The sequence below is a fragment of the Pseudophryne corroboree genome, chromosome 3 (genome assembly GCF_028390025.1).
Source record: "Pseudophryne corroboree isolate aPseCor3 chromosome 3, aPseCor3.hap2, whole genome shotgun sequence".
NCBI classification, from domain to species: Eukaryota; Metazoa; Chordata; class Amphibia; order Anura; family Myobatrachidae; genus Pseudophryne; species Pseudophryne corroboree.
This window is the reverse complement of record NC_086446.1, coordinates 84,903,908-84,918,706: the sequence shown is the minus strand read 5'-3', so window position 1 is coordinate 84,918,706 and position 14,799 is coordinate 84,903,908. Positions and strand designations below refer to the sequence as shown.

Sequence of the window (14,799 nt, the reverse complement as noted above, 5' to 3'; positions counted from 1 at the left end):
ACACAGAGATGAGGATGAGGATGAGCCAGCTTTCTGTGGAAGAACAAAACACTTTAACACACTCAAGCTCCCTAGGATGAGAGCCGCACTGTTTACTCTCAGTACCAGCATACTCACCTGAGGCAAATTGAGGACTCCGGGGATGCCGAGAGGATCAAAGAAGGAGCCAGAATATGCCACTTTGGAGCCTGTGGTGTGGAGTGATGCGCCAGTTGATGCAGTGGATTGCTTAACGTGATGGAGTACACAGAGACGAGGATGAGGATGAGGATGAGCCAGCTTTCTGTGGAAGAACAAAACACTTTAACAAACTCAAGCTCCCTCGGATGAGAGCCGCACTGTTTACTCTCAGTACCAGCATACTCACCTGAGGCAAATTGAGGACTCCGGGGATGCCGAGAGGATCAAAGAAGGAGCCAGAATATGCCACTTTGGAGCCTGTGGTGTGGAGTGATGCGCCAGTTGATGCAGTGGATTGCTTAACGTGATGGAGTACACAGAGATGAGGATGAGGATGAGCCAGCTTTCTGTGGAAGAACAAAACACTTTAACACACTCAAGCTCCCTAGGATGAGAGCCGCACTGTTTACTCTCAGTACCAGCATACTCACCTGAGGCAAATTGAGGACTCCGGGGATGCCGAGAGGATCAAAGAAGGAGCCAGAATATGCCACTTTGGAGCCTGTGGTGTGGAGTGATGCGCCAGTTGATGCAGTGGATTGCTTAACGTGATGGAGTACACAGAGACGAGGATGAGGATGAGGATGAGCCAGCTTTCTGTGGAAGAACAAAACACTTTAACAAACTCAAGCTCCCTCGGATGAGAGCCGCACTGTTTACTCTCAGTACCAGCATACTCACCTGAGGCAAATTGAGGACTCCGGGGATGCCTAGAGGATCAAAGAAGGAGCCAGAATATGCCACTTTGGAGCCACAGTGGTGTGGAGTGATGCGCCAGTTGATGCAATCGGATTGCTTAACGTGATGGAGTACACAGAGATGAGGATGAGGATGAGCCAGCTTTCTGTGGAAGAACAAAACACTTTAACACACTCAAGCTCCCTAGGATGAGAGCCGCACTGTTTACTCTCAGTACCAGCATACTCACCTGAGGCAAATTGAGGACTCCGGGGATGCCGAGAGGATCAAAGAAGGAGCCAGAATATGCCACTTTGGAGCCTGTGGTGTGGAGTGATGCGCCAGTTGATGCAGTGGATTGCTTAACGTGATGGAGTACACAGAGACGAGGATGAGGATGAGCCAGCTTTCTGTGGAAGAACAAAACACTTTAACAAACTCAAGCTCCCTCGGATGAGAGCCGCACTGTTTACTCTCAGTACCAGCATACTCACCTGAGGCAAATTGAGGACTCCGGGGATGCCTAGAGGATCAAAGAAGGAGCCAGAATATGCCACTTTGGAGCCACAGTGGTGTGGAGTGATGCGCCAGTTGATGCAATCGGATTGCTTAACGTGATGGAGTACACAGAGATGAGGATGAGGATGAGCCAGCTTTCTGTGGAAGAACAAAACACTTTAACACACTCAAGCTCCCTCGGATGAGAGCCGCACTGTTTACTCTCAGTACCAGCATACTCACCTGAGGCAAATTGAGGACTCCGGTGAGCCGTGAGGATCAAAGAAGGAGCCAGAATATGCTGCTATGGAGCCTGTGGTGTGGAGTGCCAGGAGTCAGAGGTGCAGTGATGGATGTGACAGATAGTGTGTCATGTGATTGAGTACATAGAGACGAGGATGAGGATGTGCCAGCTTTAGAAAAAAAAAAGAAAGTAATAAATGTGGACAGATTTTTCAATTAACTTATAGAATTTTAAGTGTTGCACCTTATGTCATGAGGATGCTGTATGATTTGGGGGCCCTTAATTATTATGGTCATCATTTATGATGACCATTCAATAATGGCCCCCAAGTCATAAAGTAAACTGGGGCAGATGTATTAAACTTGGAGAAGTGATTATAGTGCATTAGCCAGTCAGTTCCTGTCATGTAAAACCTGTAATGATTGGATGGTGCATTCATATTTATGCTAGCTATCACTACTCCAGGCTGTTCCTGATGGTTCTGAACATTCGGACAGGTTACTATTCCCACTTATAGTTCGCATGGATAGATAATCTTGAAAAATGTGAAAAAAAAAAAATGTGAAAAGCACAGGAAGAATATACAAACTCCACACAATAGGACCAATAGTCCAACAGAGTGCAGTGGGTCATGCAATGGTAGCTTTTTTAAAATATATATTTATTCTATTTTGAGCCCTAAATCTCTTCAACATACAACTTGAACTTATAAAATATAAAACCACTTGTGACAGTCTACTCACACCTTAAATGTGGCTGCACAGATTTGTTATATAAAAAGCAAGGTATTTCAGCTAATAAGAAGACTATATATATATATATATATATATATATATATATATATATATATATATAATGTATTCTTATTTGCATATTATGTACCCCCCTCACACCCCGGTCTGTATGTACCCTTCCCTCACACCCCGGTCTGTATGTACCCTCCCCTCACACCCCGGTCTGTATGTACCCTTCCCTCACACCCCGGTCTGTATGTAACCCCCCCCCCTCACACAAGGTCTATGTATCCCCCAAAGACCAGGGTCTGGGGGATACATAGACCTTGTGTGAGGGGGGGGGGTTACATACAGACCGGGGTGTGAGGGAAGGGTACATGCAGACCGGGGTGTGAGGGGAGGATACATACAGACCGGGGTGTGAGGGAACACTGGTACAAGGCACAACACTTATCCACAGCTATATATTGTACAAAGAATCCCTCTGAGATGGGAGTACCACTGTTTTATTCTGAAAGAACTGCACTATAAAACACAGATAGTATTGCACTGCAAGTTACCGTTACATTTCTGCTCTATTTCAGTTCGTCATTGTATGGGTTAGAGGGGGCTTCTCCACGTGAAACAAAGAATGATCTATGTACTACCGTACTGAGTACTTACATCACAGAGGGGGAGCGCTGATCACCCAGCCCCACTTGCGGAGCGGTATTAAAGATGGCGGCCGGGTGATCCTCCCTGGCGTCTCCTTTTAAACATTCATCCACACAGGTGGGCTGGGTTTGCCTCGGCGGGAGAGGCAAACCCAGCCCTCCTGTCTCACCAGACCCTGAGCAGACCTATAGAGGACGCTGACAGCTAATGACAGGGCGGGACAAGGCGGACGGGGAGGGGCGGGCCGCGGAGGTCTCCGTCTCGACACATGCACGGAGTCTCAGTGATAATAAAAATGCAGTGCAGTGTGCTTAGTGTGTTTGGCGGCGTGGCGGGGTCCAGCGGGCAGCAAAGTGCGGGGCGGGAGGGCGCAAACAAACGGGCAGGGCGGGATTCAGGGGTCTAAAAAAGGGGCAGGGCGCAGCGCCCTGTGAAAGACACCTAGAGTGAACACTACTTTCCTCCTCAGTAGTTTCCATTATAGTACCCTTGATACTGTATTTAGCCTTTGGGTTTTTGAGACCCAAGTGCATGATTTTGCATTTTTTAGCATTAAACTGTAGTTGCCACGTTCTTGATAATTTCTCAAGCCTACCTAGGTCATCAATCATTTGTTTTACCCCTCCCGATGTGTCTACCCTGTTGCATATCTTTGTATCATCTGCAAAAAGGCATACCTTCCCTTCAATACCATTTGCAATGTCACCAACAAAGATATTAAAAAGAACCGGACCAAGTACAGATCCCTGGGGTACTCCACTGGTAACATTTCCCTCCATAGATTGCACTCAATTAACTGCAACTGTCTGTTTCCTATCCTGCAACCAGTTTCTTATCCATTTAACTGTTTTATAATCCACCCCCACGCTTTCAAGTTTATTTAGCAGTCTGCGATGTGGGACAGTGTCAAATGCCTTACTAAAGTCTACATATGCTACATCTACAGCTCCCCCTTGATCTATTATTTTCGTCACAGAGTCAAAAAAGTCAATAAGATTTGTTTGGCATGATCTCCCACCAGTAAATCCATGCTGTTTTGGATCCTGTAAGTTGTATGATTTAAGATATTCCTCAACCCTTTATTTTAATAGTTTTTCCATTACTTTCCCTACTACTGATGTAAGGCTTACTGGTCTGTAGTTACTTGCTTCTTCCTTGCTTCCACTTTTGTGCAGTGGAACTACATTTGCTCTTTTCCAGTCCTCTGGAATGGTACCTGTACTTAGAGACTGGTTAAATAATTCTGTTAAAGGTGTATCCAGCACATCTATTAGCTCTTTGAGTATCCTTGGGTGTATCCCATCTGGTCCCATTGATTTATCCACTTTTAGTTTTGAAAGTTCTACTAGGACCTTTTCCTCTGTAAATGTACTTTTATCTACCAGATTTTTATGAATGTCCTTGCAACTTAACTGTGGCCCCATCCCTTCTTCTGTAGTAAATACTGAGCAAAAATAATTATTTAGGTGATCTGCTATTGCCTTGTCTCCCTCCACCAAATGCTCACTCTCCGTCTTAAGTTTTATTATTCCTCCATTTGATTTTCTCCTTTCACTTATATACTTAAAAAAAGTTTTGCCCCCTTTATCTACTGACTGGGCCATTTTCTCCTCAGCTTCTGCCTTTGCACGTCTGATCACTTTCTTAGCATCCTTCCGTCTGTCCAGATACACCTCTTTGTCGTTATTATTTTGAGTCCGTTTGTATTTCCTAAAAGCCATCTTTTTTGCTTTCACACTAGTTGATACTTCTTTTGTGAACCACACTGGCTTCCTTTTCCTGGTGCTTTTCCTAACCCTTTTGATTCAAAGGTCTGTTGCACTTAGTATTGCACTTTTCAGTTTTTCCCACCTCTCCTGCACTCCTTCCAAGTTCCTCCAGTCCGCCAGTGAATCACTTAAAAATCTCCCCATTTTTGCAAAATCAGCATTTCTAAAATCCAACACCTTTGTTTTTGTGTGACAGGAGTTGGATCCTGTCTTTATACTAAACCATACTGTTTGATGATCACTGGATCCCAGGTGCTCACCCACATATGTGTCGGAGATCCTATCACTATTTGTAAGAATTAAATCTAATATTGAGTCTTTGAAGGTGGGCTCGCTCACCAATTGCTTGAGAGATGTAGAAATTTGCCACTTGTAGCTGAACTTGCAAAAGACCCCTCCCAATTTACATCAGGTAAATTAAAGTCTCCCATGATTATGACTTCTCCCTTTAAAGCCATTTTAGTGATGTCCAACAATAGGTTCCTGTCCAAATCCTGCCCCTGGCCTGGTGGTCTATAGATCACCCCAATGCGAATAAAGTCTTTCTCTGCAGTTTCTATGGTGACCCAAAGGGCCTCAGTTTTGTCTTCAATATTTTGTATTAAAGTAGCATTTATGCTTTTTTTCACATACATTGCTACCCCTCCTCCTATTCTTCCTATTCTATCCTTCCTAAATAAATTGTATCCTGGTATAGCTCTATCCCAGTCATGATTCTCATTGCACCATGACTCTGTAATTGCCACAAAATCCAGGTTATCCCTTGTCATTATTGCAATTAGCTCTGGAATTTTGTCTCCTAAGCTCCTAGCATTTGCACACATAGCTTTAAGAGTTTTGTCTGTGCATTTGTTATTAGTAGCCATGTCCAGACAGTACAAAATAAATGACAAGTTTAAAGTTGAAATTACCTGTTTGGGGATGATGCTCAGTGTTTTTTTTTTTTCACTAATCAGGAATCACACTCTGTCCTGTGCACCACGAATACACCTCAGTAAATGTAAAGATATAGTACCCTGACCACAATGGCCAAATGATCACAGGAGGTAAACACTATAGAGCATGCAATAATAAACTGTTTCACTGTGCAACTTCCCCACACATGCAATGCCAATTACAAGGAAATCATTACACATATACCGTATATACTCGAGTATAAGTCGACCCGAATATAAGCCGAGGCACCTAATTTTACCACAAAAAAACTGGGAAAAATGACTGACTCGAGTATTAGCCTAGGGTGGGAAATGCACGGTGTCAGGGGTTTTCATGCTCAGGGTGTCATGCTCGTTGCCAGGGGTTTCATGCGGTAGGTGTTATGCTTGTTGCCAGAGGGTAATGCTTGTTGCTAGGGTTGTGCCCCCAGTGCCATATATACCCCCAGTGACAGATATCCCCCCACAGTGCCAGATAAAAACATGCCCCCGTTGCTTTGCCCCCAGTAGTTATGCCCCTTCTTTGCCCCCAGTAGTTGTGCCCCCTCTTTCATTGCCCCCAGTAGTTATGCCCCCTCTTTCATTGCCCCCAGTAGTTATGACCCCTCTTTCTTTGCCCCCAGTAGTTGTGCCCCCTTTCTTTGCCCCAGTAGTTGTGCCCCCTTTCTTTGCCCCCAGTAGTTGTGCCCCCTCTTTCTTTGCCCCCTGTTGCTGTGCCCCCGTCGCCGCTTACAAACACACAAAAACAATACTCACCACTGCCCTGCTCCTGCTTCCCGACCGCTTCTTCTGCTGCTGCGCTGCTCCGCTCCGTCTGTCCGCCCGCTCCGTCTGGCCGCTTCCCGGCACCCGATCATCTCTATGGGAGAGACGTCATGACGTCTCTCCCATAGCAACGCCGCACAGACACTAGAGGTCAATAATGACCTCTAGTGTCTGTCCCTGAAGCCGGCTGCAGCGGACGCCCACACAGCCCACGGCATCTGCTGCAGCCGTTGACTCGAGTATAAGCCGAGGGGGGCTTTTTCAGCATAGAAAAATGTTCTGAAAAAGTCGGCTTATACTCGAGTATATACGGTACATACATTAGAAGTAGCAAAGAAGTTCATTTGTAGTTGTTGTTGGTTCTTGATGTTTAATTTCAGTTTTCGTACAGTGAAGGCTGAACAACCACTTATATTTCTCCACTTTGATTTCTATACCCTATCTATGTCAGCCTGGCTTGTCAGCCATGTATCCCTTAATATGTAGACCAAATACCAAGTGTTTGCATTTCCCCTGATTAAGGCCACACCTCACAATCAGCAATAAAATTAAAACAAACAAATGCTGAGGAGGACAGATACCATCACATAAGTACAAAACAATAACAGATATAACCTCCCTCTCCCTATACACAGTACTCGGGGTGAGGTGTTACCAGTGTCCTATATAGCAGTAATATATCCTCCCTCCTCCTATACACAGTACTCGGGGTGAGGTGTTACCAGTGTCCTATATAGCAGTAATATATCCTCCCTCCTCCTATACACAGTACTCGAGGTGAGGTGTTACCAGTGTCCTATATAGCAGTAATATATCCTCCCTCCTCCTATACACAGTACTCGGGGTGAGGGGTTACCAGTGTCCTATATAGCAGTAATATATCCTCCCTCCTGCTATACACAGTACTCGGGGTGAGGTGTTACCAGTGTCCTACATAGCAGTAATATATCCTCCCTCCTCCTATACACAGTACTCGGGGTGAGGTGTTACCAGTGTCCTATATAGCAGTAATATATCCTCCCTCCTCCTATACACAGTACTTGGGGTGAGGGGTTACCAGTGTCCTATATAGCAGTAATATAACCTTCCTCTTCCTATACACAGTACTCTGGGTGAGGTGTTACCAGTGTCCTATATAGCAGTAATATATCCTCCCTCTTCCTATACACAGTACTCGGGGTGAGGTGCCCCTCTTCCTATACACAGTACTTGGGGTGAGGTGTTACCTGTATACTATATAGCAGTAATATATCCTCCCTCTTCCTATAAACGGTACTCAGTGTGAGATGAGGGATTCTGGGGCGTAGGTCTCGCGTACATAAATAATCTCTGAGATGCTCTCCTGTGATAACAGTCAGATACATTTAGGATATGTGACTGAGCTATATTGTATGTCAGGAGTGTACAATTATAAGTGTGTGACAGTATTATATGTTGCCATTAGCTTATGTGAAATCCTCTGCAGAAACCTTTATTAGTCTTTACAGCATCAGGATTATTTGTATGTATTATATGGAGCATTTCCTTACATGGGACTTCTATAACATTTACACACTGTTATTCTTCATATTTAGGGGGACATTTACTAAGCAGTGATAAGAGCGGAGAAGTGAGCCAGTGGAGAAGTTGCCCATGGCAACCAATCAGCACTGAAGTAACATCTATAATTTGCATACTATAAAATGATACAGAGCTGCTGATTGGTTGATGAGGCAACTTCTCCACTGGGTCACTTCTCCACTCTTATCACTGATTGGTAAATGTCCCCATTAGTCACAGTAGATCCTATGTACACACCTCTATGCACACAGGGGTAGCTGTAAGATTAGTCGTTATGGAGAGAAGTGGTATCTGCGCCGTTGTGTGCTGGTGCCGCATCTCCCCCATGTATGAATGAGAAGTGTGCAAGGTGACAGGTGTCTATATCAACGCTGCTATCTGTTATATAGTACGCCGATATGCAGGACAATGTATGAACGATCAAAAGCACTGAATGTTCTGACACCTGCAGCTATTGATTTTGACAGCTGCAGGTGTTGTTACCCATACACCACACAGCAGGAACAGCAATAATAGTGAGATCTGGCACATGCCCAGTGCAGCCTGCAAGGTGAGTAACACAGGATGGGAACGCCGGAGGGGTTTTTTAATTTCCCTGCTTCAGCAGATATTAATACATCTTGTCAGTGTAGCTTCCTTCTGCTATAGTACATCTGCCCCACTATTTCCAAGTGACATTAGAACATTTCCTTCCTGGGTCTTTCTGAAGCTTTTCCTGCCCATAAACCTCCTGCTCACCCATAGTTAAATGTATTATAGCGGCACGGATCGTGCTGCTATAACACTTCCTGCTTTGCCACATTACCGAGATGAAGCAGGAAGGGACATCAGCAAGATGTATTAACATCTTGTCTGCCGAAGCGGGGGACGGAAAGCTCCCCCCTCCGGTGATGTTCCCTGAGCACACAGCGCTTCAGCTCAGAGCTGACTTGCTGGGACTTCCTGCACAGCCGTCTACTCTGCGCATGTGCGGGATCTCCCCAGCGCAGTCCAGGGCCGGCAAGTGCCACAGCCAGGGACAGCTCTGTCCCCGCTGTGGTGTATCGGCATCGCCACCTGCAGCTGTCTGAAAAGCCAGTGATGCTGACCGTTCATACATTGCCCAAGCATATCGGCTTGCTATCTTTTAGATAGCAGCGCCAATATGGACAGGGGCGCTGCACCACAGCCTTCTTACATGGGGAAGAGGCGGTATAGCGCACATAACATGCGCTGATACCGCTTCTTCCCCGTATCGCACCGTCCAACATTTACCCCACAGTCTCCACCTCGCTCACTGATACATGAGAGAGACAATGACCAGAAGATCCTGGAACTCGCCAACAAGATCATTCAGCTGCTGAGTGGAGAGGTGACTGCTGGGAATGGGGCATTATACAGTAACACCAGGGGGGGTGTCTGGGTGATGACTGGAGAGGTGACTGCTGGGAATGGGGCATTATACAGTAACACCAGGGGAGGTGTCTGGGTGATGACTGCTGGGAATGGGGCATTATACAGTAACACCAGGGGAGGTGTCTGTGTGATGACTGGAGAGGTGACTGCTGGGGATGGGACATTATACAGTAACACCGGGGGAGGTGTCTGGGTGATGACTGGAGAGGTGACTGCTGGGAATGGGACATTATACAGTAACACCAGAGGAGGTGTTTGGGTGATGACTGGAGAGGTGACTGCTGGGAATCGGGCATTATACAGTAACACCAGGGGAGGTGTCTGGGTGATGACTGGAGAGGTGACTGCTGGGGATGGGACATTATACAGTAACGCCAGGGGAGGTGTCTGGGTGATGACTGTGTCATTGTGTGTGTCAGGTTCCTATAAGGTGTCAGGACGTCACTGTCTATCTCTCTATGCAGAAGTGGGAGTATGTAGAGAGACACAAGGATCTGTACAAAGACGTGATGAAGAATCACCGGCCCCTCACATCACTGGGTAAGAGGGGACTTTCATTAATTGTATAGAGAGAGCTGTGTTGAGGGCCTCCTAGACACATCGTCTTATAATCACATATAGACAATGTACTCGGTCACTGTGTGTCTCCTACAGATGGACCCAGTAACAGAGATACCCCAGAGAGATGTCCTCGTCCTCCTTATTCCCAGGATTGTACAGAGGAGAATCACAGGATTCCCCAGGAGGATCAGGTAGGTGGGATTTATGGTCTCACTAAATACCAAACAACCTTATCACCCACGGTATGATCTGTAGTGGAGCTGTGGGTTACATACTGATATTGTTCTGTTTAATCTCCGTTACACAAGTCAGACATTATTAAAGTGTTATTTTATTGTTTTGTGGTTTATTTAGGGGGAAAACCTGTCTAATATTAAGGTAGAAGATAAAGAGGAAGAAGACATGGATGTGAGGGGTGATCAGCAGTGTAAGGAGGAGGAAATCCCTACAGATATCACCACAGGTGAGTAATAATCACTTATTACACACCACAACAATAATTTACTCTACATCTTGCTCACACTTATAAAGAAAAGCTACTTGCCTAAAGTACGAGTCAGGAGACATTGGGGGTAATTCCAATTTGATCGCAGCAGGAATTTTGTTAGCTGTTGGGCAAAACCATGTGCACTGCAGGGGAGGCAGATTTAACATGTGCAGAGAGAGATAGATTTGGGTGTGGTGAGTTCAATCTGCAATCTAAATTGCAGTGTAAAAATAAAGCAGCCAGTATTTACCCTGCACAGAAACAAAATAACCCACCCAAATCTAACTCTCTCTGCAAATGTTATATCTTCCCCCCCTGCACTGCACATGGTTTTGCCCAACTGCTAAAAAAAATGTCCTGCTGCGATCAACTCAGAATTACCCCCATTAGCCCCTATTTGTCTCCTCCTCACATCATGTCACTGTGTGTTACCAGCCCAGAGATCTGACCAGTCTCCTCCCCACACTCTCTGGATTATCTCATACATCACGATCCATCAGCAGCTAGTATACTCCTGCTCTCCCCTTCACATCATGTGACTGTGTATTACCAGCCCAGAGATCTGACCAGTCTCCTCCCCACACTCTCTGGTGTATCTCATACATCAGGAGCCATCAGCCCCTATTATACTCCTGCTCTCCCCCTCACATCATGTCACTGTGTGTTACCAGCCCAGAGATCTGACCAGTCTCCTCCCCACACTCTCTGGTGTATCTCATACATCAGGAGCCATCAGCCCCTATTATACTCCTGCTCTCCCCTCACATCATGTCACTGTATGTTACCAGCCCAGAGATCTGACCAGTCTCCTCCCCACACTCTCTGGTGTATCTCATACATCAGGAGCCATCAGCCCCTATTATACTCCTGCTCTCCCTCTCACATCATGTCACTGTGTATTACTAGCCCAATAAATGCTGTGTGCATGCACACAACATCTATTAGGAGACAGCAACTTTACCCACCCGTGGGACACCAGCCTACAGGTGCGGACAGCACCAGTCGGGCAAGGCGGGGCGCCCTGCTTGCACAGCCTAGCTTTAACACTATGGCATTACCCATGATCCTCAGGTAAAAATAACCTAATGCATTGGTTCCCAAACTTTTTTTAATCACAGCACCCTAGAGTATCAGAATTTCTCTGACGTCCTAGTGGTTGCTGGGAACTCCGTAAGGACCATGGGGAATAGCGGCTCCGCAGGAGTCTTGGCACAACTAAAAGAAAGCTTTTAGACTACCTGGTGTCCACTGGCTCCTCCCACTATGACCCTCCTCCAAGCCTCAGTTAGATTTTTGTGCCCGGCCGAGCTGGATGCACACTAGGGGCTCTCCTGAGCTCTTAGAAAGAAAGTATAATTTAGGTTTTTTATTTTACAGTGAGACCTGCTGGCAACAGGCTCACTGCAACGAGGGACTAAGGGGAGAAGAAGCGAACCTACCTGCTTGCAGCTAGCTTGGGCTTCTTAGGCTACTGGACACCATTAGCTCCAGAGGGATCGACCGCATGGAACTGGCCTTGGTGTTCGGTCCCGGAGCCGCGCCGCCGCCCCCCTTACAGAGCCAGAAGCAAGAAGAAGTCCGGAAAATCGGCGGCATGAAGACTTCTGTCTTCACCAAGGTAGCGCACAGCACTGCAGCTGTGCGCCATTGCTCCTCATACACACTTCACACTCCGGTCACTGAGGGTGCAGGGCGCTGGGGGGGGCGCCCTGAGCAGCAATAAAAACACCTTGGCTGGCAAAACAATCACAATATATAGCCCCAGAGGCTATATATGTGATAATTACCCCTACCAGAATCCTTAAAAAAGCGGGAGAAAAGTCCGCGAAAAAGGGGCGGAGCTATCTCTCTCAGCACACTGGCGCCATTTCTCCCTCACAGTTCCGCTGGAAGGAAGCTCCCTGGCTCTCCCCTGCAGTCTACACTACAGAAAAGGGTAAAAAAGAGAGGGGGGGCACTAAATTTAGGCGTAGTAAATATTATAGCAGCTATAGGGGACATAATTCAGTTAGTCCCTGCATTATATAGAGCTCTGGTGTGTGCTGGCATACTCTCTCTCTGTCTCCCCAAAGGGATTCTGTGGGGTCCTGTCCTCTATTAGAGCATTCCCGGTGTGTGTGCGGTGTGTCGGTACGGCTGTGTCGACATGTTTGATGAGGAAAATTATGTGGAGGCGGAGCAGATGCCCATAGAAGTGATGTCACCCCCTGCGGGGCAGACACCTGAGTGGATGGTTTTATGGAGCAAGTGTCGACTCCTTACACAAAAAATTTGACGACATGCCAAATGCGGGACAGCCGGCTTCTCAGCTCGTACCTGCCCAGGTGTCTCAAAGGCCATCAGGGGCTCTAAAACGCCCGCTACCTCAGATGGCAGACGCAGATGTCGACACGGATACGGATACCAGTGTCGACGACGATGAGTCAAATCTAATGTCCACTAGGGCCATTCGTTGCATGATTGAGGCAATGAAGGAGGTATTACACATTTCGGATATAAAACCAGGTACCACTAAAAAGGGTATTATGTTTGTGGAGAAAAAACTACCCGTAGTTTTTCCCCCATCTGAAGAATTAAATGAAGTGTGTGAAGAAGCGTGGGCTTTCCCCGATAAAAATTACTAATGGCGTTCCCTTTCCCGCCAGAGGATAGGGCACGTTGGGAAACACCTCCTAGGGTGGATAAAGCGATCACACGTTTGTCTAAAAAGGTGGCACTTCCGTCTCCGGATACGGCCGCCCTAAAGGAGCCTGCGGATAGAAAGCAGGAGGCGATCCTGAAGTCTGTATATACACACTCAGGCATTATACTTAGACCAGCTATTGCGTCAGCATGGATGTGCAGTGCTGCCGCTGCATGGTCAGATTCCCTGTCAGAAAATATTGACACCCTAGACAGGGACACTATTCTCCTAACCATAGAGCATATAAAAGACTCAGTCTTATACATGAGAGATGCACAGAGGGAGATCTGCCGGCTGGCATCTAAAATAAGTGCATTGTCCATTTCTGCTAGGAGAGGCTTATGGACTCGGCAGTGGACAGGGGATGCAGATTCCAAAAGGCACATGGAAGTTTTGCCTTATAAGGGTGAGGAGTTATTCGGGGAGGGTCTCTCAGACCTAGTTTCCACAGCGACAGCTGGGAAATCAGCATTTTTACCCCAGGTTCCCTCACAGCCTAAAAAAGCGCCGTTTTATCAAGTACAGTCCTTTCGGACCCAGAGAAACCGGCGAGGAAAAGGCGGGTCCTTTCTGTCCAGAGGCAGAGGTAGGGGAAAAAGGCTGCAACAAACAGCAGGTTCCCAGGAGCAAAAGTCCTCCCCCGCCTCTTCCAAGTCCGCCGCATGACGGTGGGGCTCCACAGGTGGAGCCAGGTACGGTGGGGGGCCGCCTCAAAAATTTCAGCGATCAGTGGGCTCGCTCACAGGTGGATCCCTGGATCTTGCACGTAGTATCTCAGGGGTACAAACTGGAATTCGAGGCGTCTCCCCCCTGCCGTTTCCTCAAATCTGCCTTGCCAACGACTCCCTCAGGCAGGGAGGCTGTGCTAGAGGCAATTCACAAGCTGTATTCCCAGCAGGTGATAGTCAAGGTGCCCCTTGGACGGGGTTACTATTCCACACTGTTTGTGGTACCGAAACCGGACGGTTCGGTGAGACCCATTTTAAATTTGAAATCCTTGAACACATACATACATAAAAAAGTTCAAGTTCAAGATGGAATCGCTCAGGGCGGTTATTGCAAGCCTGGACGAGGGGGATTACATGGTATCCCTGGACATCAAGGATGCTTACCTGCATGTCCCCATTTATCATCCTCACCAGGAGTACCTCAGATTTGCGGTACAAAATTACCATTACCAATTCCAGACGCTGCCGTTTGGACTGTCCACGGCACCGAGGGTGTTTACCAAGGTAATGGCGGAAATGATGATACTCCTTCGAAAAAAGGGAGTTTTAATTATCCCGTACTTGGACGATCTCCTAATAAAGGCGAGATCCAGGGAGCAGTTGTTGGTAGGAGTAGCAATATCTCAGGAGGTGCTACACCAGCACGGTTGGATTCTGAATATTCCAAAGTCACAGCTGGTTCCGACGACACGTCTACTGTTCCTGGGAATGATTTTGGACACAGTCCAGAAAAAAGTGTTTCTCCCGGAGGAGAAAGCCAAGGAGCTGTCATCTCTAGTCAGAGACCTCCTGAAACCAAAACAGGTGTCGGTGCATCACTGCACGCGAGTCCTGGGAAAGATGGTGGCTTCTTACAAAGCAATTTCTTTCGGCAGGTTCCATGCCAGAATCTTTCAGTGGGACCTGTTGGACCAATGGTCCGGATCGT

At 46.9% G+C, this 14,799-nt stretch overlaps 2 protein-coding genes across 2 annotated transcripts in view; both read left to right on the top strand.

The window, feature by feature from the left end:
• The window catches only part of LOC135057187 (uncharacterized), an 826,406-nt gene that overhangs the window by 288,596 nt on the left and 523,011 nt on the right, over positions 1-14,799 (top strand).
• The window catches only part of LOC135057059 (gastrula zinc finger protein XlCGF26.1-like), an 87,127-nt gene that overhangs the window by 22,822 nt on the left and 49,506 nt on the right, over positions 1-14,799 (top strand). The window contains exons 2-4 of the mRNA XM_063962951.1: positions 9,877-9,952; positions 10,067-10,164; positions 10,328-10,436. Coding sequence (XP_063819021.1) covers positions 9,922-9,952; positions 10,067-10,164; positions 10,328-10,436 — 238 coding nt within the window. The 5' untranslated portion in view covers positions 9,877-9,921. The remainder of the gene's footprint in view (positions 1-9,876; positions 9,953-10,066; positions 10,165-10,327; positions 10,437-14,799) is intronic.